Source organism: Indicator indicator, chromosome 9 (genome assembly GCF_027791375.1).
Source record: "Indicator indicator isolate 239-I01 chromosome 9, UM_Iind_1.1, whole genome shotgun sequence".
Lineage (NCBI taxonomy): Eukaryota > Metazoa > Chordata > Aves > Piciformes > Indicatoridae > Indicator > Indicator indicator.
The window spans coordinates 17,049,213-17,074,423 of record NC_072018.1 but is presented as its reverse complement, the minus strand read 5'-3'; the positions used below and the strand labels follow the sequence as shown (position 1 = coordinate 17,074,423).

The 25,211-nt window shown below is 35.8% G+C and overlaps 2 protein-coding genes across 3 annotated transcripts in view; one reads left to right on the top strand and one right to left on the bottom strand.

Annotated features, from left to right (window-relative positions):
• The window catches only part of MCPH1 (microcephalin 1), a 108,205-nt gene that overhangs the window by 34,258 nt on the left and 48,736 nt on the right, over positions 1 to 25,211 (bottom strand). Inside the window, 1 exon segment of the mRNA XM_054383771.1 lies at positions 11,440 to 11,696. Coding sequence (XP_054239746.1) covers positions 11,440 to 11,696 — 257 coding nt within the window.
• The window catches only part of ANGPT2 (angiopoietin 2), a 37,573-nt gene that overhangs the window by 3,556 nt on the left and 8,806 nt on the right, over positions 1 to 25,211 (top strand). The window contains exons 2-5 of one of the 2 annotated variants that reach the window (XM_054383416.1): positions 17,467 to 17,622; positions 19,501 to 19,622; positions 21,674 to 21,906; positions 24,172 to 24,299. In XM_054383416.1, the coding sequence (XP_054239391.1) occupies positions 17,467 to 17,622; positions 19,501 to 19,622; positions 21,674 to 21,906; positions 24,172 to 24,299 (639 nt within the window). The remainder of the gene's footprint in view (positions 1 to 17,466; positions 17,623 to 19,500; positions 19,623 to 21,673; positions 21,907 to 24,171; positions 24,300 to 25,211) is intronic. The other variant, XM_054383417.1, reaches the window with a different exon arrangement.

Here is a 25,211-nt window from a genome sequence, read left to right as displayed (position 1 = left end):
AGGTATTAAGACATTGAAATAACTGAATGCTGACTTGAATTTACTTCTTAGTACATAAACTAGATTCCACAACTCAGGAGATACGACTCTATCCGAGGCAAGAACACAAAAGAAACAGGTCATATTTTCTTAGACTTGCCTGTTATAAAGAGCTAAAAGCAACGTATGATCAAATTGATCATAGAAAATGGAATATAGGAAATTTATTTTCAGATTTTTCAGCAGGTCAAAGAACTAGAAGTCTGTGCTAGGAGTCAATGTTTAAACCTAAGACCAGAACTTCACCCTGAACCATCCCAGCAGACTAGGAGGGGCACACTTTGCTGCTATAGATGCAGTGTCTTCAGATACTCTGAACTGAGATTTGTTTCTCTTTGTCGTGATAACCTGGAATCTAAAAACTCTTTGTCACTTTGAAATGTGTTTCTTCCATAAGCACAACAAAACATAATGTTTTAAGGTGGGAATGAATGTTTCTAATTTTTTATGAGTAATTACCAATGAAAGACTATAATTATTTTCTTACTTGCACAGAACTGCATACTCAAATAAAAAAGACACGCCATCATTAAAATATGTGCAATTATACCGTACAGTGTTAGATTCTGAAGTACGCAAGAGATGATTCTGACTCTGAATCAAGAGCTGCATTCCTTTCTTAAGTAATGCATCTGTTTTCACTTACTGTGAAAAGTGCTTGTTTCTGTCTATCAGCTATGTATTAGCTAAGCAAAAGAATACTGGCAGAACCCAAAAGAAAATATTTTTTTTTTCCAACTTTCAGATTAGGGCATGTTACCAGATAAAGTTTCTGCACTACTTTAAATGATAAGAAGATGCAGTTTATTGGATTATCTCCTGTAGGTAAATTTTTCTAAAAGGATTTGAAATGACATTTTTGCAAGTGTTTAAAGACTATTTCTGCATCATTCCATAAACACCAAATTGGTGATACATGTATGAAATTGTACAAAATCAACAAAGAAAACTAGAGATTTTCTTGTACAGATCTACAAGACAAAACTGAAGTTGAAAGCTTGCCATCTCCAAGATATTATCGGTAAAAAAAATGTGATAAACAGAGGCTTGTTTTACTAATGCAATGTCTTCTTAGCATTCAAGATCCATTTTCATGTGCTTTGTTGTTAATATGATCATAAACCTATCATCTTTGACTGATTCAAACAAATTGAGAGTCTTTCTCCATTAATTATTGGCATCAGGTCCTTTATTGTTTTTCTTTTTCTGCAAGTGCACATATAGGAAATGAGCCTGGAGATGCTTGAATTGACAAGTTTCTAGTTCTTTTTGTTTGCATACCCACTTAACATACAAACCTTAATAGCATAACCTTTAGAATACCTTGGAAACTTTTGCAGAGACTGAGGTTCAGAATGGTGTTTCTTTTACAGACAATTATCTTGTTACTGCTCCTTTTTTGCTGTTGGTCACATACAAATTCAGTAATGTGCATCTCCACATAATTTACCAAGGGAAACAACTGGTACCATTTGCTTAATTCCTAATCACAAGAAACAATCTGTCATGTATATATTGCTTAGAATAGAATTTTGCCTAGAAGACACAGATATCCATTTCTAACATTCAAAATATGACATCTAGTCATACTACAGTATTTGTGGTTTTGAAAATATACCACATTATACATTATTTGATTTACAGTACTTCTTACAGCACCTTAGTAAACCACTGTTTATCAAACAACCTTATGCATACTTTAATGCAAGAACCTCCTATTATATCTGTTGTTTCATGGGATTAAAATTCCACAGTTTTGACTGAAAGCCAAGATATGGGCAAAGTAAGACCTCCATTCCTCCACCATTACCATTATTATAAGGGTAGACACGCAAAATACTGCCAACCAAGTTAGAAGACAGAATCCCAGAATCCATCTGGTTGGAACAGATCTCCAAGATCATCCAGTCCAATGCTCAACCCAGCACTGAAAGGCCAACAGTAAACCATGTCTCTAAGTGCAAGGTCCACACACTGCTTAAACACCTCCACCACTCCACCACTGCTTGGGGCAGACTATTCCAACATTTGATAACCCTTTCAGTGAAGACCTTCAACAAATCTCTGGTAAAGTGACTGGGCAGAGTATTAAGTCCCAGCTTCCTCAGACGCTCCTTGTAGGTAATGTGTTCCAGGCCCTTCCCTGGACACGCTCCACCACCTCAATGTCCCTCTTGTAGTGAGGGGTCCAGGACTGAACACAATACTCGAAGCGTGTCCTCACCAGTGCTGAGGTCAGGGTGACAATCCTGTTCCTGCTGGCCACAGTGTTTCTAATACAAGCCAGGATACCATTGGCTTTCTTGGCCACCTGAGCACAATGCTGGCTCATATTCAGTTGACTGTTGACCAGTACACCCATGTCCCTCTTAATGTCTACAATGGAGAGGTGACACTATTGGATCCTTCTCTTGAGCTTAGCAACCCAGAGCAAACCAGAATTTCATCAGATGACAGTCTGTCTTTATTAGCTCCCTATAGTAAGCCTAGCCTGTCTCTTTAGCCTGGGAAGAGAGAGAAATGGAGAACTTACAAGAAATCCTCCTTGAAGAGGCAGATTCATCAGCAGTGCTGAAGAAGTCGATATATGTCAATATAACCAGGAAAGTTCCAATGGTACTAAATAAGATGTTTCAGAAATAAGCACAGAAAATGTTACCTGTCATTTTATTCTTTGAATTTCTGAGACTAGCCAAATGTAAGTTACAAGTGAAAAAAAATAATAAGCATCAGATAATTTCATAGAACAAAGCATCTGGGAAAAAAAATGGTATGGCACAGTAATTTAGTACTTAAAAATTCCTTAGTAATATGGCATATTCCACAATGGAACAAATTAAACCAAATAACCTCACAGAAAAAAAATTAAAAGTGTTTTACAACTGGAAATACTGTGATCATTTCATTTCCTTTAAGAGATATATCTCTAGGAAATAGGGCAGAGGAAAAAATAATTGTATTTACTCTCTAGTGAGAATACATGTAAAACTGTTTGGAAATCTAGTATTATTTGTGAGCTACATTATTCCCAGAAGCTGTGTGGAAGTGAAAGTTTTCCCTCTTCAGATGAAGATCATCTAGTCCAACCCTCAACCCAGCACTGAAAGGTCAACACTAAACCATGCCCCTAAGTGCCAGGTCCTTATGCTGCTTAAACACCCCCAGGGACAGAGACTCCACCACTGCCTGGGGCAGACCATTCCAACGTTTGATAACCCTTTCAGTGAGGACCTTCACCAAATCTCTGGTAAAGTGACTGGGCAGAGTATTAAGACCCATCTAACCCAGAGCTCAGCAGACCTGTTCATTCCCACGCGGCAAGCACTAGGAGTCATTCACCTCATGTACTCTCGGTATCAGCTTCATCGCTATGCTCGGGTTTTTTTTGGTTCAGTCCTGCACCTGATGTGTGTGATGCTGGAAGGAAAAAGCCTCTTTTGTTCCATTCTGTCAGGGTGTGGGAATGGGGAGACACCCAGCACAGTGGAAAGGACGTTTCCTGGGCAATAGCCATAGCCCTTACCCCACCAGCAGCTCCCCTACATATGACATAATGTCAGTGTCCCGGAGGCCTGATGTTCATCATATGACCTGATGACCATACGCCATATGATGATATGGCTTGCAATGAGGTATTTGAATAAGCTGAGAGATGTAGTTTTGATAGGGTGCCTAAAACCCATTTTCGTTTTGTCTTCCTACACAGAACATGTAGACATCATACTGAGACACTTCATACACTTTAAGTCTTTTCCTTTGAACTACAACGTTGTGTTCTGTGCAACAATTTTCTTTGCCATTTTGCATTTGCAAGGTGAAACCACCTGTAAGATACTAGTTCAGACCCACAGCTGCTTAGTGATATGTAAACCAGCTTCCTAAGGAGAATGTGCCAATTGATAGTAGCCTCATTTTTCCACATCAACTGAGCAAAATTTCAACATTCAAACATCAGAATAGCTGGAGATCAAGACTGAGATACACATAGCAATGGAAAACATGCTTGATGTACTTTCCTATAGCATTAGGTGTCAAGATTCCAGAGCACAAGCCTTATGAAGAGCACCTGAGGAAACTGGGTTTGTTTAACCTGGAAAAAAGGAGTCTTAGGGGATAACTGAGCAGTCTATAACTTAAAAGAGATCATAATGAGGTGGATGTCAGTCTCTCCTCCCAAGTAAGAAGTGACAGGACAAAAGGAAACTGCCTCAGGTTTTGCCAAGGGATGTTTAGGTTGGATATTATAAAAATTTCTTCACTGCAAGGGTTGTGAGGCTTTGGAAGAGTCTGCCCAGCAAAGTCACCATCCCTGGAGATATTTAAAAGGCTGAGGGATATGGTTTAGTGCTGACCTGGCAGTACTAGGTTAATGGTTGGACTTGATGATCTTCAAGTTGTCTTCCAAACAAAAAAAATCTATGATTAACAAATATCCTGTCCATTCAGACAGTTCAATATTCAAGAAAATTCTCTGGCGAAGACTTAATGAAACTATTTCCATATTCTTGCTTTTCTTTTTAGATAGTTTTTCTGTAAACAGAGTGATTCAACTATTCAAAGGGAACACCAATTTCCATTTTTTTAATACAATTTTAAGAAAATTGATAAAGTAGGTGAGGGACTTCCAAAATGAATGAGTAAAACCAGATAAAACCTTGTGTTTTCCTGCTTTTAAGGAACTGACTTAAATAAAACCAAGCTTCCTTGCTTGAGGTCTGAACTTTGACCATATTAACTATCCCTATGTTTTCACTTATGTTAAACTTCCATTCTGATGCCAGATTTGCCATCAGATATAATATGATTGCCTATAAAGTCACAGTAAATTAAAAATAAAAACAAAAAAACCCCATTGAAACTGCTACTGGAAACTTACTGCAAATGTTCTCTGAAAAATACTCTGACTTGATGGAACAAAGTTCAGATCACTAGCAGGTAAACCCCAAGACTAATAACCTAACCCATAGAAACAGTATAAACTACAGCAAACAAACAATCCGACCCTGTTGAAATCTTAACATGTACAAGCAAGGATTCTGACAACTACAGTTTACCAGCTATGGAAGAAAGTTTAAAATACAGTTAATAATACCCTGTTTTTTCCCCCTGGCATGTAAGTTTATTTGACTTGCATCTAGAAAAACTTATCCACGTCTTGAGTTCAGCTTCTTTGTTTTGGTAAACTATTATTTTTAAAAGGCTCTGAGGACATTCTACAAAAACCCAGCTCCACTCTAAGGAAGTAGAAAAAATTCCACTGACTTCTTAATGAAACTGAGATTCCATCTGATGTATCTAACATCTTAGTTGAATCAGACAATGAATTTTTTTTTTTTTTTTAATTTGAAGTAGATAATGGAGTAAACCAGTAAAGCAGACGTGTGCTTTAAGGCTTACTTTATAGATTACCTCTTAACTAGTAAAGATGCTATTGGAAGAGAAAAAAGAGTGGTAATTTTAATCACAAGAAAATACACATTCTCCTTTTCTTGTCCCTCTCAAGTGCATGTGGGAGTAATATTTCCCAAGAGTCTCATCCAGTCAAATTCTTTGCACTCACCATTTTCCTCAGTGATTTTCCTTACAACTCCACAATATTTTTTAACCTTTGAGCCAACCAGTAATTCCTTCCCTCAGCTGGCTTTAAGATCAGTTTTCCAGCCCCCTTTTGCAGCTCATTGTCTTTATGAATTCCTATCCTGACACATCACAAAAATTCTGCTCACACAGATTTGGTTCCTTCTTCCCGCCGCCCTCCCCCCCTTCTTTCCCATCATTAAGACCATTCAGCTTCCTGGCTGTCCAGTCTGAACTCTCTTTTCCCTACATCCCTTGTCATTCAAGATTCTCAGTTCTGGATTCTTTCATGCTTGTTAAATTTCTTTTAAATGGTCACCTGTGTGAATAGCCTCCTGGGTTTTACAGCTTTTTCTGGCTGGCTGAACACAGTATCAATGGCATTGTACTTTGTTGCTTCATGTGATTACTCATCTTGAGAGATGCATCTTGCATCCGAGGGAATCTCTGGAAAGAATATTTGAAAGCCTCCTTCTTCACTGGCCCACCCCATCAGATCTTGACAGACAGGGACAATTTCCTCCCCTAAAATACCCATTGTATAGTACATACAGCTTTGGTTCTCAGCCATTTTTGCTGACAGTTCCTCCTCTCCTATTATAATCAATGCCAATAGCATCATTTGTTTTGAGAGGATTTGGCTCCAGTTTCAGTCTTCATGGAAGGGCACCAATGGGCAGTCGCTTGGCTTCACGCTTTCAGGAGCACTGACCATAGCTCAGCTGGAGAGATCAATTTCCATCACTGCCCTAGTGCTCAGTGGGGCATCAGAGACAAAGAACTTTTGGAAGTAATGGATGGAAAGACTTTTCTTCTTGGCTCTGTTCCAACAAACTAAACTGCCTGCATTTAGATGGATAATCCTAGCTATTGACTCAAAAATGTATTTTTTATCAGGATCACATAATTTAATCTTTTTCTTCCTTCATCACACACTACATTTCCCCCCCCTGCAATATTCTGCCTATACATGCTAATCTTATTTCCAAATATTTGTGTTTGTCTACTCTTAACACAGTAGCTTCCTGTTTTATCGTTCAAGCATGGAATTCCTCAGAAGCTTTTGCTTTAAGGACTCTTAACTGTGCTAATGGAACAGCAAAGGCAAATAACAAAGTGGTATTTGACAAGAACATATCAAGAAGCTCAGTTTTTTTTAACTAAACAGGGATGACCACATGAGCTTCCCTTACTTAAGACAACCCTTAGTACTTTTTGTATTCACAGTCAAGTCCAGTTTGGTTTTGGGGTACTGCTTCTCCTACTCAGTGTTTTGGAAACTTCAGAGAAGTTCTGTGAACAATCTGATCTGCCAAGTGAGAAATTTTCATACTGATCATGAAAATGTAGCAGCTTTTCAGACTCACCACCTTGCCCATCCATCTAGCATGTTAGTAAGGGAAAAGGTGGAAAGATGCGACATGTCTTAAAGAGAACTACTTTTTTGAAGTACTTTTTTTTTTTTTTAATATACAGACAAATCACTGAGTTCTTAATAGATAAATTCATTCCTTCCAAACTGAATCAGCAGCTGCCATGTACTGTCTCCATGCCTTGAGAATTCAAAAATTGGCAAGCCTTCAGCTCAGATAATTAGATAACTGGTTGTCTCTTGGTAGCATCATCACTGAGGCTTCTTAAAAAAAAAAAAAAAAAAAAAAAAAAGAAAAGCTTGAGCAACTACATCCAGCTTAAGACTACCCAAAATGCTTTCAGTTTCCTTTATCATTAGAAAAATCTAATGATTTTTCATGCTGAAAGATGCTCTCTGAACACAGCTTTGAAACAGGAGACACCCAGTTTTATAGCTTACAAAAGGGACTAATTGTGTTCCACAGCTTCCTAACTAGTTTGATCCTTGAACTCCGAATCATTCTTCCTTCTGGTTGGAAGTGGAATGCAAGATGACCGCTTCCCTAGAAAGCAATGCTGAGAATGAACTGTGAATGCCTAGCTCTTTTTCATGTCCTCAATTAAAGATGTTAAAAAGAGAAAATTTCCTTCATATCTTTATCAAAACCTTGCAGTATGATTTGCTCCACCACATCTTGAGCTAGTCTCTAAAATAATCTGTACTGCAGAGGAATTAATTTAAAAAGTAAATAAAAATCACTTCATGTTGTATGTTATAAAATAAATGGCTTTATACTAAAAAAAAATTGTGATGGATAAAAATTTGCTAAAATTATTTTAAAGTTTATAAGGCTACATAGTCAATGTTTTTAATGAAAAATTTCATAAGTACCCCCAACAGCATACATGACATTAAATTTATTTCATCTGCCTGTTGCTCATTGGAGTTGAGTTTAAAAAAATGCACAAGTGGGAAAGGATTACTTTAGATCTGGAATAGCAAGTGATTATTCAAATGTGAGCATTTTAAGACATAATCTCATCTTTACAGGAGTCTGGTAAAGTCCTGATTCCTTGACAGTAGCATGCAAGTACAAAATATGACCAAAACGTGTAGGTTAGTTTACAAAAAGTTTGAATATTCAATTTGTGAAATTACAGCCCAATGCTATAACATAGAATAAAAATTTTAAATATTGATGGGCAGTATTTCTTGTGCTGTTTATAAATAAGGAATCCTAATTTTGAATGTTGGTGGCTTTTGCATATAATGAGGAATATTTTTATTCATTTCAGTGAATGGCAGAATCATCATTGGCTTCTTGTCTTTCTTGCTTCAGTGCTACTGGACTTCGGCAAAATGCCATTCATGACTCACGCTATTTATTTATTCTTTATTTTTAGACTAATGGGAACTTTATGAATTCCTTCCCTGATTTCTAAGAGAAATATCACTTAGCTATGATCCTGAAAAACAGGGATTCAGAATCTTAGATTACTGCCTTAATGAATATCCTTAACTCTTAATGAGAATGGTTAATCACCAAATAATTGATTTTAGTTCTGAAGCGATTGTTAAAGTTTGATGTTAAATTAATTCCTTACCCATATAGAAATTCATGCTACTAAAAGGTTTGCCAAGTTGACTATTTAGTGTCAAATGATAACTTTTCAGAAATCTCAAAAATATTTGTCACTTGCAATTTTATTTGCATCTCCTAACAAAAGTACTGTAAAAAGTATATACATTGCATATATTATAAAGAACTTTCATCATTCTCCAGGTAACAAATCACATGAGAACACATGTGCAGTTAGGAAAGCAGTAGTGTGTGACACAAGTCCAGTGTCTGGAATGGTGGGAGCTCAATTCTAAGAAAGCCTTTGGGATGGTTTCAGCTCTCAATCTCTCCCCTTTTCCTATGTGCTCTTTTGCTTCTTCTAGGTCATCATGTTGATTGTAACTTTTGTAGTTTAAAGCACACTACTATATGATTTTGAAAGAATGATCATGCTGTGATACCATTTAGCATTAGATAAAAAATACTTTCAGTAAAGAGCACAAAGTGAGTTACAAATATTTGTGCAAACAATGAAGGCATTTCATGCATTTAGTTTCATGTTACATTAATGAGATATTTTGTTTTCATATAAGTAGATTATTGCCAATAAAGGGGGGGAATTTTTCCTTCTGCTAGAAAGTGTAAATTCTAAAAGCATAACCAACAGCTTCCTCTAAATCATATGCAATCACACATGAGAATAAGTTGGCAAGCTTTCATTTAGTGCACAAGTGGCATTAACCAAACCATCTCCTGTATACAGACTTTCAAGTCTGCATTTACTATTCTAAGAGTTAGCATTTAAACCTTCAGTATTTCATTACACAATTCTAGCTTAAATGTTTTCCAATAAATCACAGCTCACTTTCAGCTAGTATTCATTTATGATGTTACTTTCACCTTTTGTTTGCTGACAGGAAAATGAGATAAGAGAAAAATCTTAGCTGGAGGTCTGGACAGGCAGATGTGCTCTATGGGGCATGTAAGAAGCTAACAGCATAGAGACATCTCAAGCATTCCCATATACATTCCCAAAAGTTTTTTTTCCCCTCCCTAGAGAAACAACACATAGTCCACTGGGACTTCCTGTCCCAGGATGGGGGGGGGGGGGGGGGGGGGGGTGTGGGTGTGTGGAACCCAAAAAAACCAAAAAAGAAGAAAAAGGCAATTTAAGATGTTTCTTTTCCAGACATAGTTGCTTCTTTCTTACTCAGTGTACTATTTTTTTCCAAAAGTTGCAAGCTACTAAAGTTTATGACTAACTTTCAGAAAACAGAGATAACTATATTATTTTATTAAAAGCTGATTTAAAATAGCTTAAGGTCTGATTGATGGGGATTGATGCAATGCCCTTAAAAATGTATTCCCTTAGGTCTGTCAACATGAATTGATCTTGGAAGGGGTAGCATTTCTTCCATTTTTATTCTAACTTTAAGCAGTATTTTGAAGAGGAAAAAAAAAAGGTCTACAAACCACATTTTTTATGGTATTTTGTCTTCATAACACCAATACATTGCAGTGATGTGGAAATACAAATATAAGCACACATGGGAGTGCCCTGGGAGTATGGTGGTCCATTCATTACCCCCATGCACATTAAGCAGTATGTGTCACATATGTGTAAGTAAAATACTTCATATTGGCTATATGAACTGCTGTGACTAAACTGTGACAAATGTTTTCTTCTTTTTAGAAAAACCACATTACATTTCCATGCTCAGTAGGATCCAAAAAGATAGGTTCATCCCAAGGAACCCTTTCTAGTGTGCAGACTTCAATTGTACTACAAATAAACAATTTACATATTCAGTATTTTAACAGAAAGTGAAGTCTGTTAAAACAGTATTTGAAAAAAATGTATTTTCTGTCTCTAGACACAAAAATGTACCTGTGAATCAGAAATCTAAGGATATTTTGTCATGCATGGATGATCTTCTACAACAAAACAGTTGTGCCTTGGCAGAGTTTTCTAAAAAAATGTTTCAAATTATGGGCTAAATCCTACTTCAGATGACTTCAGATGGAAGAAATGAGATGTTGCCACAATCCAAAGAACACTGCCACTCTGAAACAAAGGCAAGGCAACTAAGACCAAGCATTACTGGATTAAAGACAACTCAAGATGTCTAGAGTCTAAGTAGCAAGGCCTCATCCATAAAACAACTGATGAGAGCCATCAGCTGTTGTATTATTTTGCCTTGTCAGTAGAGCTCTGCCAAACTGATTATGGATGCTTAAGTTCATTTTCCATCATGCTCACTTTTGCATAAACTAAACATCTTAGGGAACAAAATGTCAGGATGATGACCACAGGCATTGGGAGGGCTGATTAAGTTCCTTTGGTATTAAATTCATGAAGCTGAGTTTTGAATAAAGCACAGGACATTTTTAGTAGGGATGGAAGAAGAGTAACTCAAAAAGCTTTTGACAGCTTAATACATGCCAAACAAATGTTGTATTTTCTGTTGCTAGGTTTTCTACTGGATGTACTCCATTTTTGGAAATTCAAAACAAAAATTAGAGAAAAACCCCACTACAGCATGTCATTATTCCTACAATTTCCTCTGCATCTACATTAGATGACTAAGCGTGTAACATGTTGTAACACAACCTGTTCAATTCTTCTGCAAGTTCTTTTGAACTATTTTGTAAATTAATCACTAAGCACAATCAAGATCTGACAAGAAACAGCTGTTTCACATGCAAACATTCTGTATATTATTTGGGTTTCCCCCTTGAAAATATGGAGAAAACTAGTTTTAGTTAAATTATTCAGTGCTCATCAGACTGCCACTGCCAATAATGTGAGGGATCTAAAGCTTCAAATTAATGGCAGGAGAATAATCAGTTGTCATGATCTTCTTATGGACTGATAATCTTTAAGAGAATAAGTATTTAAAACTCTTACCATATAATTTTAAATGGTGTTACTCCTTTGAACATCTTTTCTACACTCTCAAGAGACACAGTTATCTTAGTAACAGCTAAGAGAGATCCACAATCCGCAAACTTGACAGGCAATTGTCCTTTGTTTTCTTTTCGGTTAGTGCCTGTTGGCTTAGTCAAAAATTCAACAACAAATGTGATTGCTGGTGTGAGGAAGGGAGCAGGAACAGGTGGCTGGAGAATGGAGGTGTATGACCTCTCCATGTGGACATCAATCAGCTGTTACATAGAATGAATGACCTACATGCAGCTGATCTTCACACAGTATATCACACATAGCAATTGCTGAGTTTATGGGGCTAGTGACATTTTTCATGCAATGAATCTGCTGATCTAAATACAGGGCTAAGAAGATAGGACTGCAGATAAACTTTGACCTCGTTGCTATTTCTCTTAGCAGGTAAAATTTTAGAGTGGATGCTTTATTGTAAGAATAAACATTATCTTCAGATTTCAGTAGACAAGTTGTGAGAAAACCTTTAAAGAGTGATTTTGGAGTTTTCTCAAACTTAGAGATGTATTCCCTGGAAGCAGTAAATTGCTTAGTCTATTTATCCATATCTGATTCCAGGAAAACAGACTTTGATAGATTACAATGATTTTAGGGTAGGATATAAAGGATCATGCAGCTCCAGCCATCTACCTACTTCTAGGGGACACTGTGTAGAAACTCATGACTAATATTACCTCTCTCTGAAAATAAATGTTACAGTGACAGAATCAGATTATAAACATTAAGAAAATCACCAAACTTTATTTGGAAGAAGTGCTCCAACAACCTAGAAAAATGTAGAAAATGAAACTAGCAGCCAGTATTATTTGTACCATTTATATAGTGTAGCATTTGGCCCAAAAGGGATAGCTATATTCATACAGCTAAAAATGCTGCTAGGAACATGATCATTTAATTAGTACAGACTAATCATTTGGCAGCAAAGAGCAAAAGCAAGACCTCATTTATAACTTAAAATGAAAATCAAAAAGGTAAGTATTGCCTACAAAACGCACAAATAAGTAATTAAATTTTGGAAAATTGTTCAAAATGTGAGCACAAACTATACAATAACAAAAGGGAAGGCTCTTCATTTCAATAAGTATCGACAACCCTTCATACAGCAGTGATGCTATCTTGGGCCATGGGTAGAAAACAAATTTCTTTTACCACATCTCTACATGTTCTTTCTTTTGCCAATTTAAAACTTGCGTAAATAAAGAGAGTCTTGGCTACAAAAGTAATATTTTGGAATGTGCTCCAATATGATTGATCTGTCCTTGTTCTTTTGGCAGCTTAGCTGAAGTATTTTGGTCAAATTTTATGTTTTATATGATTTTAAGTAATAAAGCATTGCAGCCCCAAACTGATGACATGAGAGAATCTTGTCACTCTAAAAATGCATCACTATAACTATATTACAAACCTTAATAGTCAAATTATTTTTTTTAAATGTCCCAGATGTTTTTGCAATTTAAACATACTTTAAGAGACGTGGGTTTTTCCCATCTGTGCTATAATTTTTGTATTTACTTTCTTCAAGAATACAGGGCAGCCAAAGTCTTACAAAAAAAAATAGAATGTTTCATGAAAATATCCTGCCCCCACAAAAAAGCCCCAAACCAACCAACCAACAATAAAAAAAAAAAACCCAAAACACTGAAATGCTGCCAGCTAAGTATTCTTTAAGAGTCTGCATGTATTAGTACCTCTTTCATTCTCTTCTGCACATAGTTTCTGTAAGATAGGATTCACTGATTGACTTACACCCTCAAAAGCAGAATTTCTGGAAGATGCATCACTAATAGTCAGCTATTAGATTTTACAATTACTTTGTCCAAAATAACCATTGTGTCATCAGTGTTAACACATATCAACACAAGTCTTATATGCCAGCACTGAACTGAGTTAAAAAGAGATTAAAAACTATTTTCCCATAAATATCCCTGTGGTAAAGGAGAAACCTAATAACCCTCACTGGACCTTCCAAATTTGAGCAAAGTGTTGGAGAAGACAGACATGATGTTGAAACCAAACTACCAAGCTTCCAAACTCATTCTTGGGGACTGAAACATTTAATTCTGTGCCCTTGCCTCTTGTACATGACCCAAAATATGCACCCCACCTCAGAAATTATGAGTGTGCTACTGCATTCAAAGGAAGGAGGCTTCTTGGCAGTAGCTTCTGAATAGTAGTCTACAAGTAAGTGTTCCACTACAAACTGCAGTCTTGCAAAAAGGCTGCTAACCTTCAGTGTTGTTGATGAAGCTCAGGCTTGGCTGCCTATATGGAAGAAGTCCTTCCACAGCCCTCTAAGGGAAACCCAAGGGCCTTGCTTTCCCAGAGTATGCAATGGGAACATGTTCTGCTCTTACTAAGGTCAGTGGAAGATGATGGTCATATTGGATGAAAGTAATTATTTGTCTTTAAAGAAAAATGAAAGTAAGCACCTGTCACTAAAAGAAATTATGAAATGTAGTTGTAAAAAGTCCTGCTTTCTAGAGTTTTACATTGTATGATGAAAGAGAGGTGAATAAAAGCAAAGAGGGATGAGTGTGTAGGTTGGTTTAGGTCAGGATAAGAGATTTTATGATGTGTACATGTAGAGAATGCACAAACGTTGGAGAGGATTACTGGCTATGAAGGAAAGAACAGAAAGGGTTTATGTGATCATGCTTTGTAGCATTTTTTAGGGGGAAAAAAAACCTACAAGAAGCTCTATAGCCACTCAATAGATTGATATAATTTTGATGCATTGTGTTGCTCTTAATACAATAAATACGCCAGACCATGAAACTGGCTTTTAATCTTAAAATAAATCCCTTTTGATGTTCATATTTCATGCTTTCAAGTAAGCATGAACACCATGTTCCTTAAGTTACTAACATTTTGAAGTTGCAGAACTCATGTGAAGACAAACTTAAACTGGAGTCAAGAAGATACTTCAGTGATTTAGAATACATCACATGAATGAGACATTTGAAAGAGGTTAGCTACTTTGAGGTAGACTTACACTTACAGATATTCAGGTAAGATAAATTATGAAAAGGCAGATTTGTGTCTCCAAACAAAACTGCTTTCTAAGGTTGCAAGCACAGTGAAAGGGGGTATAAAAATCTGGCAACCAGAGCCACCGGATGCCTTAATCACAGGTTTTGACCATACTGTAATCAGAGTTGTGTATTGTAACTGGGCAATTGCTTAAGCCTACCATAAAATGTTTACCTTACCTTTAAGCCCCGAATTAACTCAATTTCTAGTAGTGTGCTTTGGAAAAACTCAGTGATAACATTTTCAAAGAAACAATGTGGTTCTGTAATCCTATTTGCAGGGATGACTTGCTCAGGTTCTCATTCTGATCTTCCTCTAGTAAACAAGGAACTAATCTTGAAGAATGAGGTTTAATATCCACAATTATTTTATGAAAAAATTAAAGGTCTTGGTCTTTCTTTGATTATGTACCTACAGCCTTTTTTTTTCTGTGAGCCTTTTTTCTAAATTAAAGATGACACAATAATTTCAATGTTTTCTCACAATGTAGCTTTCTGATACTTGAGGTATCTTGCTCCTTTGTTTTCTCAGTATGTCTTTTTCTGTTTGTTTGTTTGTTTTTTTCCCCTGCAATGTCCCATCTAACTGAAGATGTGCATTGAGTCTGCCAAGTGAGGCCATATCCCGATATTTATAATGGCATTACAATACTTGATTGTGGTACTATGATACATAAAAGGCATTCTGAAGATCTCCCTTAATTTGCTTCTAAGAGAGGTACATTTGAGCAAAGGTCTTTTCCAGGTTGTCAATAATGATGTCCAGTTCTTCATCGTCAGTTGTTAATTTGGACTCCCCAGATGTCTAGCTTTTTGAGAGGGTCTTCATGGAGCAGTATCTGAACTTTAGTGAAAAATTACTAATTTTTATCTATATAAAAGCCTTCAGAATTTCACGTATCTCCTTCACGTATTGTGTACTAAGTACTGTCTTAAACTGCTTTTTAATTATCACTGTATTCTTGACATCTCATAGCCTAATCAAGGAATAAAGCTGTCTTACCATTGCTTTACAATTAAAAGCCACTGATCTTATTTTGGCAGAAAAGAAGCTGACAGCAAAGTTTAAAAAAAATTCCAACATGTTTGGTTAAATTAAATTTGTCTCTGGATGGGGAAGCTTTTGAAAATGAGAAATACCCAGGAGCAAGAGGTAACATATAATAAATGCTCCTGTGAACAGGGAACAACTCTAATTGCCACAGTGTGATGGTGACTGAAGACACCCAATGTTACATTATCATGCAAAAACCTGGTTGATTGTATGCTTACTTTTAGTATTCAAAAAGATTACTACTCAAAGAGCATCTAAAGGCTGGCTAAAGGCTTGTTTTAAATCCTTGTGATACACCTGAAAAGTAAGTACACTCACACAGAAGTACACTAGGTGTGGGTCAAAGCTTCTGCCTTATCTGAAATCTCTACCAGCTGCATGGTGAGAACGGAGCAAACAGATACTGCTTTGAAAAATCTGGTCACACTGGACAAGAAGAAAGAATGCTTACTTCAAACTAAGAACACACTTCCAGTTTTAGAAATTTTAACTTCTTAATACACCCTGTTTTTTCATTTACCACTTAAAAAACCCAACTGTGAAGTCAGAAAAGAAAATAAATCCAGCCCTTGCTTAACTAATATTGTAGGGGGATACGCTTCAAGCTGATAGGTCTGCCATTTGACCTTTAGCTGATCAGAAGTGGGATGACTATATCTGAACAGTGGTTTGATATAATATTAAAATGATATAATATTAAAATGATAAACTGTTTTTTTCTTCACTGATATGGAAAGTAGCCATAGAATAATGTTCAAAGCTCCTCCTCAGCACAAACCACTATTCTTATTGAGATAGCATTATCTAAATCACATTTAAAAAATAAACCAACCCAAGATATCAACCTGGTTTATCATTTTCCTTAGATGAGGAATTGGTGATGTTTTGTAATTTGTGCTTAGTGAGATGTAGTATTGGTTATTAGCTAACATCTTCTTTGTAGGTATAATATGAAGCTCAAAAGTCATTATGGTTTTCTTGCTAGAACAATGTTGAGTGAAGTGGAAGTTTGATTCTAGTAATTTTCCGAGTCAAAGAAAAAGAAGAAATCACATGGCCTGTATTTTTAAGAGTTCAAACATAAGCCTCTCAATATTCATTAAAGAAATATGAAATATTTGCAAAGTTATTGAGATGATATTAAAGAAGCATAGAGAAAAATCTGACTACTTTTGGATAATCCAAACATGGAGAAAGATGGATTTCATGGAAGGTTGCTTGAATTTTCTCCTTGCTTTCCTTGAAAGCAGTGTACTCTCTCTAAAACGGCTATTGAAAAAGGCTTATTAGACACAGAAATTACTTCAGAATCAAGTATTTACAACAGTTCTTGCATTTCTAAATCTTAAGCATTTTAAGTATTTACAGGTTTTCCTACTGTCTCATGTCTTTATTTGAAATTCTCTCTGATAAATATATGCACTAAATAGTTTTAAATGGCATCTGACCTCTTCTCTGGCTTCTAGTCATGTGATGAAAAATGCTTTTGAAAATATTTAAGTCTAGATAGAGGAAGATGACTAAACTCAAAGCTTTTGTCTTCTAAAAACTGTCAAAGCTGGTGAAGGTCCTCTGATGGTTACAATGGTGAGAGCACTAAGGCAGAAAATCTTCCAAGTGCCTTCAAGTATTCTCACCACTGTGCCTTCCACCTTTCTCCTGCAAATCTTTGTTCCTGTCTCTATAAAACGGGTGGCTACACATTCTTTGTCATATCTCCCTTCCTCTCACAGAGAACCTTCACATCAGGAAACTTTCAAACTGGGAAATTTCACATAAATGCATCATACAAGGAACATTTGTTTAACAAGGCAGCCAACGAGCTTATGGTACTACCCCCACTTCCAAATTTTAAAGAATGCAACTATCTTCTCTCTTTCCTTTCCCATGTAGCTTGAGAATTACATCCAAGACAGTATGAAGAAAGAAATGGTAGAGATCCAGCAAACTGCAGTGCAGAACCAGACTGCAGTAATGATTGAAATAGGCACAAACTTACTAAATCAAACAGCTGAACAGACCCGCAAATTAACAGATGTTGAAGCACAAGTAAGTAATGAATGAGAAGTCAATCATTACAATCAACAGCTCTACCCAGCTATAGACTACTATACTGAATCCAAGCATCAGCTGGGTACTGGTATGCTTTTATACAACCCTCATTGTATAGCTCTATTGATTATTCACCTCTCACCCCTAGATCTTAGCTAAAAGACAGTTCCTTCAAACTGGCTTTGTTCTATTTACCAGGCTAACTAAATTTTTACATTTATTTTATTTCTTTTTTTTTTTTTTTTAAAAACAAACTAACCAAGAAAAACATCTCTTTTTAATGAATGTTTTTGCAGATACTTTGTGTGGGATAACAGTTCATTTCCAGCACAATGCATTATATTATTGTTATTTAACAGAGGGAGAAATAAACGAACTAGAGATGAATCAGAAAAAAAATAATTAGGAGGAGGTTGCCAGAAAAGTATATTCACAAAGAAGTAAACTTGCCTGTTGTACATATTATTCTCTAAATTATTTCAAACAAACAACAAAGGTTTTATCTTTATGATTTTAACTACAGTAAGACATTCTGTGAAATAGAATGTTGATTGTAATGTAAGAACAAGCCAAATCAACATAGAGTGTTATGTATTTGGAGTTTTGCTAACACAGTAGAAAAATTCAGACATATGTGTCCCCAAGTGAAAAACAAATACAGCATGCAGCATATAACATTTTATATAAAGTAAATAGCAGGCAACCCCCCAAATCCTTGGTAGATGTTTTAGTATCTGTAGAATTCATCCAATGAATTAGATGATGTTTTTAACCTAAAATGAGCCTTTGTGAACTCTTTGGTAAACTGATCGTTCATAGCTCACAGGGTACTGAAGAATTCAACTTTCTGATAGCATTATTCGGGAGCCCAATATTTTGCATATGTTGAGAGAATGTATTTATCCATTCACAGGAATGTCTGTATGGAAATTATTCAATTAGTTTTTGCTTAGAGGAAGAAAATCATCACTGTAACATTCCTTCTCTGCTTGAAATTACTGGTGACTGGGGTAAAGGCTTAATTAACAACATAAGGAAATTAACCAAACAATTGCTCTCTCAAGGACACTTACTTTTGGCAATAGTTTTCAATTACAGTTAAGTGTGAAATCATGTCCTGAATGACTGTTTAACATGAAGGACATGAGTAATCAATTCCTCTGCCAAGAAAAGCCAAATTCTGCTACATTAAAAGCAGCTCTTCTAAAACAATGAGAAAATATTGCTAGAAAACATGCCTTAAAACAATGCAATCCAATACAAACTTAAAAGTGTCTTCCAGGATTCCTAGTATCTGCATTTCTTCATTTAAAGACACAACTAAATCTAGCCAGTAAAAAATAAGAATAAAGCAGGTTACATTAAAATGCAAGGAATGGATCACCACAAGTCTGATAAACACATGAAAATATAATCTGAGATTAAGGAAAATACTAAGAGGGAACCGTTTAGTGATTTCAGGACCTGGATGTGATTTCAATCAGAGAGAGTACTGGCTTTCTGCACCAGACTGAGAAAACAAATTATTCTCTGAACAACCACCATAATAGTTCCTGTAATGAAATAAGATTATTGGAACAGAGGGGAAGGTATGACTGTAAAACTAAGGTACACAGCAGTTCTCAGACATTGATCAGAAACATACCATGCCATTGAAATATCTCCAGATACAGTAGTGTAACAACAACATTAGTGCAACTCTGTATTCTTCATTCTAACTCCATGATCATTTGTGTCTAAATTAAGTGCTCCAAAGTACTATTTTTTTTTAAATTACAGGCCTGAGCAGATGTTTGCATGACTTAACAACAAAGAAATTACACTATTTAAAAGAAATATCTTGATTTTAAAATACTTTTATACATTTTTATTTAGGTATTAAACCAGACAACCAGACTTGAACTTCAGCTTTTGGAACACTCTCTTTCGACAAACAAACTAGAAAGACAGATTTCAGATCAGACCAGCGAGATAACTAAGTTACAAGAAAAAAACAGGTAAGTTTGCCTGTCCACCCAACACCACACTATTAGAAATGCCCTTCTATTGCTTTTAGAAACAAACCTACTTAAGTAGGAAAATAAGGCCTTCTACAGAAGCTCCCATCACCCAGATATGGCCATTACAAAATTCATATATTACTTAAGGCCTAAAGAATCATATAAGTTTATTTTTCTTGTGTTCTGTTTATGTATCATTCTTCACTAATGTTCTTTTCATGAGGAACTGGAGTCTAAACCTGAAATACTTCTCCATACTTCAATTGTAGCCAATTTATATTCTGCTTTAGACTTATCTAGATGAAGTTATGGACTATGAAACTTTTCTTAAACTAATCCAGTGCAACCTTATCTCTAAAATTTTATTTCCGTGTAGTACACAGTGTAATGGTTTGAATCAGAACAAAATGGGTCAAACTGCACCTGTCTGTTTTCCCAACACAGAAGTGAGGGAAAAGTAACACTCAAAAAGTTAGGTTTGAGACATAAAAAAAAAGTGAGAATAGAGTTTACTGATCACAATCAGATAAACATAGTACAAAATGCATCACTACCTTAGCCTATTTGCATAAAAAGCATGGCACAAAGCAGCAGCAAGCAGAAGAAAGTGGGCCAAAGGCTCAAGACAGAAAACTACTCCCCCATCCCTCCTCGTCCCACCACCATCCCAGCAGAAAAGACCAACACCCAAGAAACCTGGAACCCAGAAGCAGGAATCAGAACGGGAAGCCTCTCATGTTACAATCTGAACTCCAAGCCCCATAATACTTTGCTCCAGCCATCACTTTCATTTTTGAAGCTGGCATGACTGCAGTGTGATGAACAGCAGCAGGTTCAACTCAGTCCATGACACACAGCTATCCTAATACACAATCAGGCCATTGCCACCGTTTTTTCCAACCTGGTGAGAAAAGTCAACTACTCATATTCAATGTTCCTTACTAGTCAAACTTTTGAAATTCAGACCAATATCTAAATGTTACTCTTATACATTCCTGTACTCAACTGGTGTCCAAAGGCTTATACCTTTTTTTTCAGCTAGTTTACAGAGAAAGAGTTTACAGAGAAATCTAAAAGCAGCTGTAACTAAGTTTTCTCCTTCAAAGCCCTGGTTTTCAATGATAACCATATGTGCAAAGTGCTTTTTATTTTCAGAGAATTAGCTTAAAAAACCCGGGAGACATGTTTTGACATTTTTGTTCATCGCTCTACTATGTTTATATATGCTCTCTAAAGGGTTTATCTACCAACTTAATAAAAACAAGCATCCTTATCAAATGGAAAGCAAAGCAAAGCAGAGCAAATACTGAATTTTAAAAAGTAAATGTTTAGCGTGTGTGAAACAGACTTTAGACTATCCTTTTAAAACTAAGGTACACACAAAAGCATTGTTTCTTACTTTACAAAAGAAACTGCTCTGCTTGAAATAATTGTAACGTTCAAGTTTTTTTTTTTTTCAATAATGGCAATGGATTTTACTTTTCTATTCTTGCCATGCATCTTTAAACATCAGCTTTCTCAAAGTCTGCATCAGAACAACTGCCAATAAATACTGTTCCAGCTAGTAACCTACACACACCAGCTCCAGAGTGGAAATGTGTAACATATCTTCAAGTAACTCTTTGCATGTCTCCCTATCTTAACACCATAAAGCTTTTTGAATGCTAAGTATATATTTAATTGTAATTAAAGGCCATTTGAAAACGTCATAGGTTCATCTACAAATAAGTTTTGTTTTTTAATAGGGTAAAACCATGAAATCTTTCATTATATATTTCCTTTTATAACGCTGATTTAGCAAATACCCAGTTGTTATGTTTTAAAAGCCTGCAATACAGACTACAGTAGATGATGTTATTTATTAATTTAATTATTAATAAAATAAAGCATATTTATCAAACTAAACTTCCATTTAACTTTCTACTGCATGCATGGCATCAGAGAATGAAGTTGAATACTTACAAAGAAAGAAACTCTTACAACAGGCTTGGTTCTCTATATCAGCTCAGAATTGTTTCTGGGAAGCCTAACTGTAATCTTTTATTCAGTTTTCTAGAAAAAAGAGTTCTAGAGATGGAAGATAAGCACACACTTCAGCTGAAGTCAATAAAAGATGAAAAAGATCAACTTCAAGTCCTAGTAGCCAGACAGAATTCTATTATAGAAGAACTAGAAAAACAGTTAGTTACAGCTACAGTAAACAACTCGGTTCTGCAAAAACAGCAACATGATCTGATGGAGACTGTTCATAACTTGCTTACTATGATATCTACACCAAACTGTAAGTAAAAGCAGACCTGCTTATATTATTTTAGTGACATTTTCTAATTTGTATACATTATTACCTATAAAGTGTTAAACCCAGTTTCACCACATTTTGTTTTTTGCCTTAAATTCTGCATCTGAGTTAATAAACGTAATTTTTTTAAGGCGAGGGGGAACAACCACAACATTTCTGTGGTTTATTTTTAGCATTTTGTTCATCTCCTGTGGCTTACATTGGTTTGGCTGCCCACTCCTCCAGTGGTTCAACAATACAGAGATGCCAAGTATGTAATTTGTCTCACATGGCATTTATTCGTCTGGCAATACACACTCCCATGACCATGTATCTAGGTTAAAATGCATAATGTAGGTCTGCAGCTTTTCCTCCTGGATGGCACAGGATGCCTCTGCCACATCTCATCAGTCTATGCACGTTATGATCATTAAAGAAAGGACTAATTATAAAGGCTATTAAAGGCAAAGGAATCAGCACTGGCCCAATTTTTGGCACCCGTGTATGCCCCAAACAACAGAAAGCACCAGCTCATTGCAGTGGGTACTTCCTAAAGTCCTCCAGTCCTCCACTGAAGCTTCCCTGTTCATCCTCAGCTTAGCAAATTTTATGGGCAATAATCTCACTCCTAAATGCCTGACAGTACTGCCACAAATCACAGCCACTGACCATACTTTCCAAATTTATGTAGATTCACATGCCCCATAAAAAATCCACACAAACCATAAACTGAAAGTTATGGCTAAACAGGATTTTAAAAGATGGACAAATTCCTTGCCTTGAATTTTATGTCTGATACACAGCTTTGACAAATTAAGAAAGTATAACTGTTCTGTATAAGAGAGTAAAGAATCTGACATGTTTGCCTGTAAAGCTCTCAGGGCTGGAAATGCAGAAGCATACAGAACCTTTAAAAAAGAAAAAAAAAGATGTAAAATTAAATACTAGGAAAATGTTGTCATTACAATTTAAAAGACAATATAGAAGGACTATGCTACATTGTTGTACACTGGATCACCTAAATGCAAAAAGGTGTTTGGAAGTCCTCACTTTCAAGTGTCCTAAATAACATGATGTAGGTTTTTCTAAACAAAGTAAATCCCAAGTTTTTTTTGGCTTAATAACTGACACTATCCCCTTAAATACCATTACCAAGGCTGTACATGTTCCTGCTGATGTTATCTGCTATGCTAGTGCACAAATAAGTAAACAAGTCAAAGTCATGTTGGCTACAACACTATTAAAGCCAGAGTGGAAAAAATAATGAATGTTTGCCAAAAGAACAAAATTAGCAGGGAAAGCTTCTAAGACGGTATACAAACAATAGAGTGTGGAAAAGCAATTACTGAATGTGTTATTTTTATATTTAAGGCAAAGCATGTAAACAGGTAAATAATGAATAAGCAAGCAAAAAGGAACATAATAAGCAACTGTAATATAAGCATGTATTTATACGGCACCCAAAACTTTGTACTAGCTGTCTGTGTTTGTTAGATTAAGTTAAAAGGGAAAATACACAGAGCCAACCCCAAAAGGGTCAAATACGAAATATCAGTCAGCAGGCAAAATGCCAGGAAATTCCAACCTCCACACTTAATAAAGAACTGAACAAAAAGATGAGCCTTAGATCGTTCTGTAAAATAAGAAGGCTTAGGGATATTAAAATGTATTTTTTACTCAAATTAACTCCAGAAGGGATGTCTCCTTAGAGGGTTGGGCTGATCTACCAAGCTTCAGCATGTTCATGTTCAGGAGGGGGCAAAACAAACAAACAAACAAACAAAAAAAGCTAAAACTTTGAAAGAGTAATTACTCCAGTCAGCTGTAAAAGAGATTCCATAATTCTTACATTCATTTTCACAATATTAGAATCATATTAGGTCATTGTTAATGTGATCAGTTGATAGTTAGATATATTTGTAGTAGTAGTTAATGCATAGAGGTTAGAATTTATGCAGGAGTCCAGCAAAGGCAATGAATGCAAGCAGAAGTTGTTCAGCTGAATGATGCACTATATCTTGAGTATTTTTATTCAATATATAATAATTCAGCAATTCTCAACCTATCAGATAATCATGCTCATATCAATGTCTCTAAACCATGTAAAGCAACAACACATAATTAATACCTTTACCTCTCATTTCTTTTTTGGAACAGGTGTATTTTTTGGAACTGCAAAGCTTTAAGCTGATTACATCATTAATTGCTTCTTAGTAACTTTTACTCATCTCCTCTTAATGCCTTCAATTTCTACTATATTTTTAACAGCTAAGAACAACTTCATAGCTAAAGAGGAGCAAATCAGCTTCAAAGACTGTGCTGAAGCTTTCAAATCTGGACTGACTACAAGTGGAATCTACACCTTGACAGTTTCGAACACTGTACAAGAAAAGAAGGTAGGATGGCTATAAAGTGCTACCTATGCATACTGTATATGTTAAAGTTATTTGACCTGGTATAGAGTGTATTTTAAAGGCTAGTTAATAGTGAAGTTTATTACCATGGTGTTTTTTACAAGCATTTCATACTTGGAAATCTGAATATCTCACAGGAAGAAGGTCCTTCAGGTGAAATCTTGGCTCAGTTGAAATGAATGAACATTTTGTTGTTCACTTCATGCCAGAATTTGTTTCCACATAATTAACACCACTAAATCAATACAGTACTGCAGTTTCTTTACAAAATCTCTAACAGCAATGTAATTGCTCTGTGTAATCAGCAGTTCCCTGTCTCCTCTAAGTTCTTAGCTCCTTCATATGGTCAAGTCCTTTCTGGTGGGAAAAGGAGGTAAAATCAGGGGCATGGAAGTGTACTCAGTATAAACAATTTAATACTACTGGACTCATGTATGGGTTCCAGTTCTTTGTTATGCAGATTTTTAAGGGCATTTGTGCAACAATTAGATTAGCAATCAGATCAGCACATGTGGAAAAGCAATTGGTAAAACGTTGAGAGAGAAAGCACTTTTTCCCAAGTTTGATAGCAAAGGTTTACAAATTAAATTCACCAGTGACAAGTCTTTGAAATGCCAGAACTTCATCTGGGCCAAGCCAGACTTTGTGATACTTAGTTTTACAAAGCTCTCAACTAAAGGAAATAAGCAATTTGTTTCAGATCTATAAAACACAATACATAAAACCTGTGATTTTTGCAGATATAACTTACAGAAATGATGATATCTGCAGTCTGCTTCTCTTGGAGGTTAAAAAAAAAGGCTGGTTTTCCTTTGGAATACTCTAGTCCATATTCAGCACATCTGTTTCACAACCAAATTAGTTAGATAAAATGCGGTAAAGTGGTTTATTACA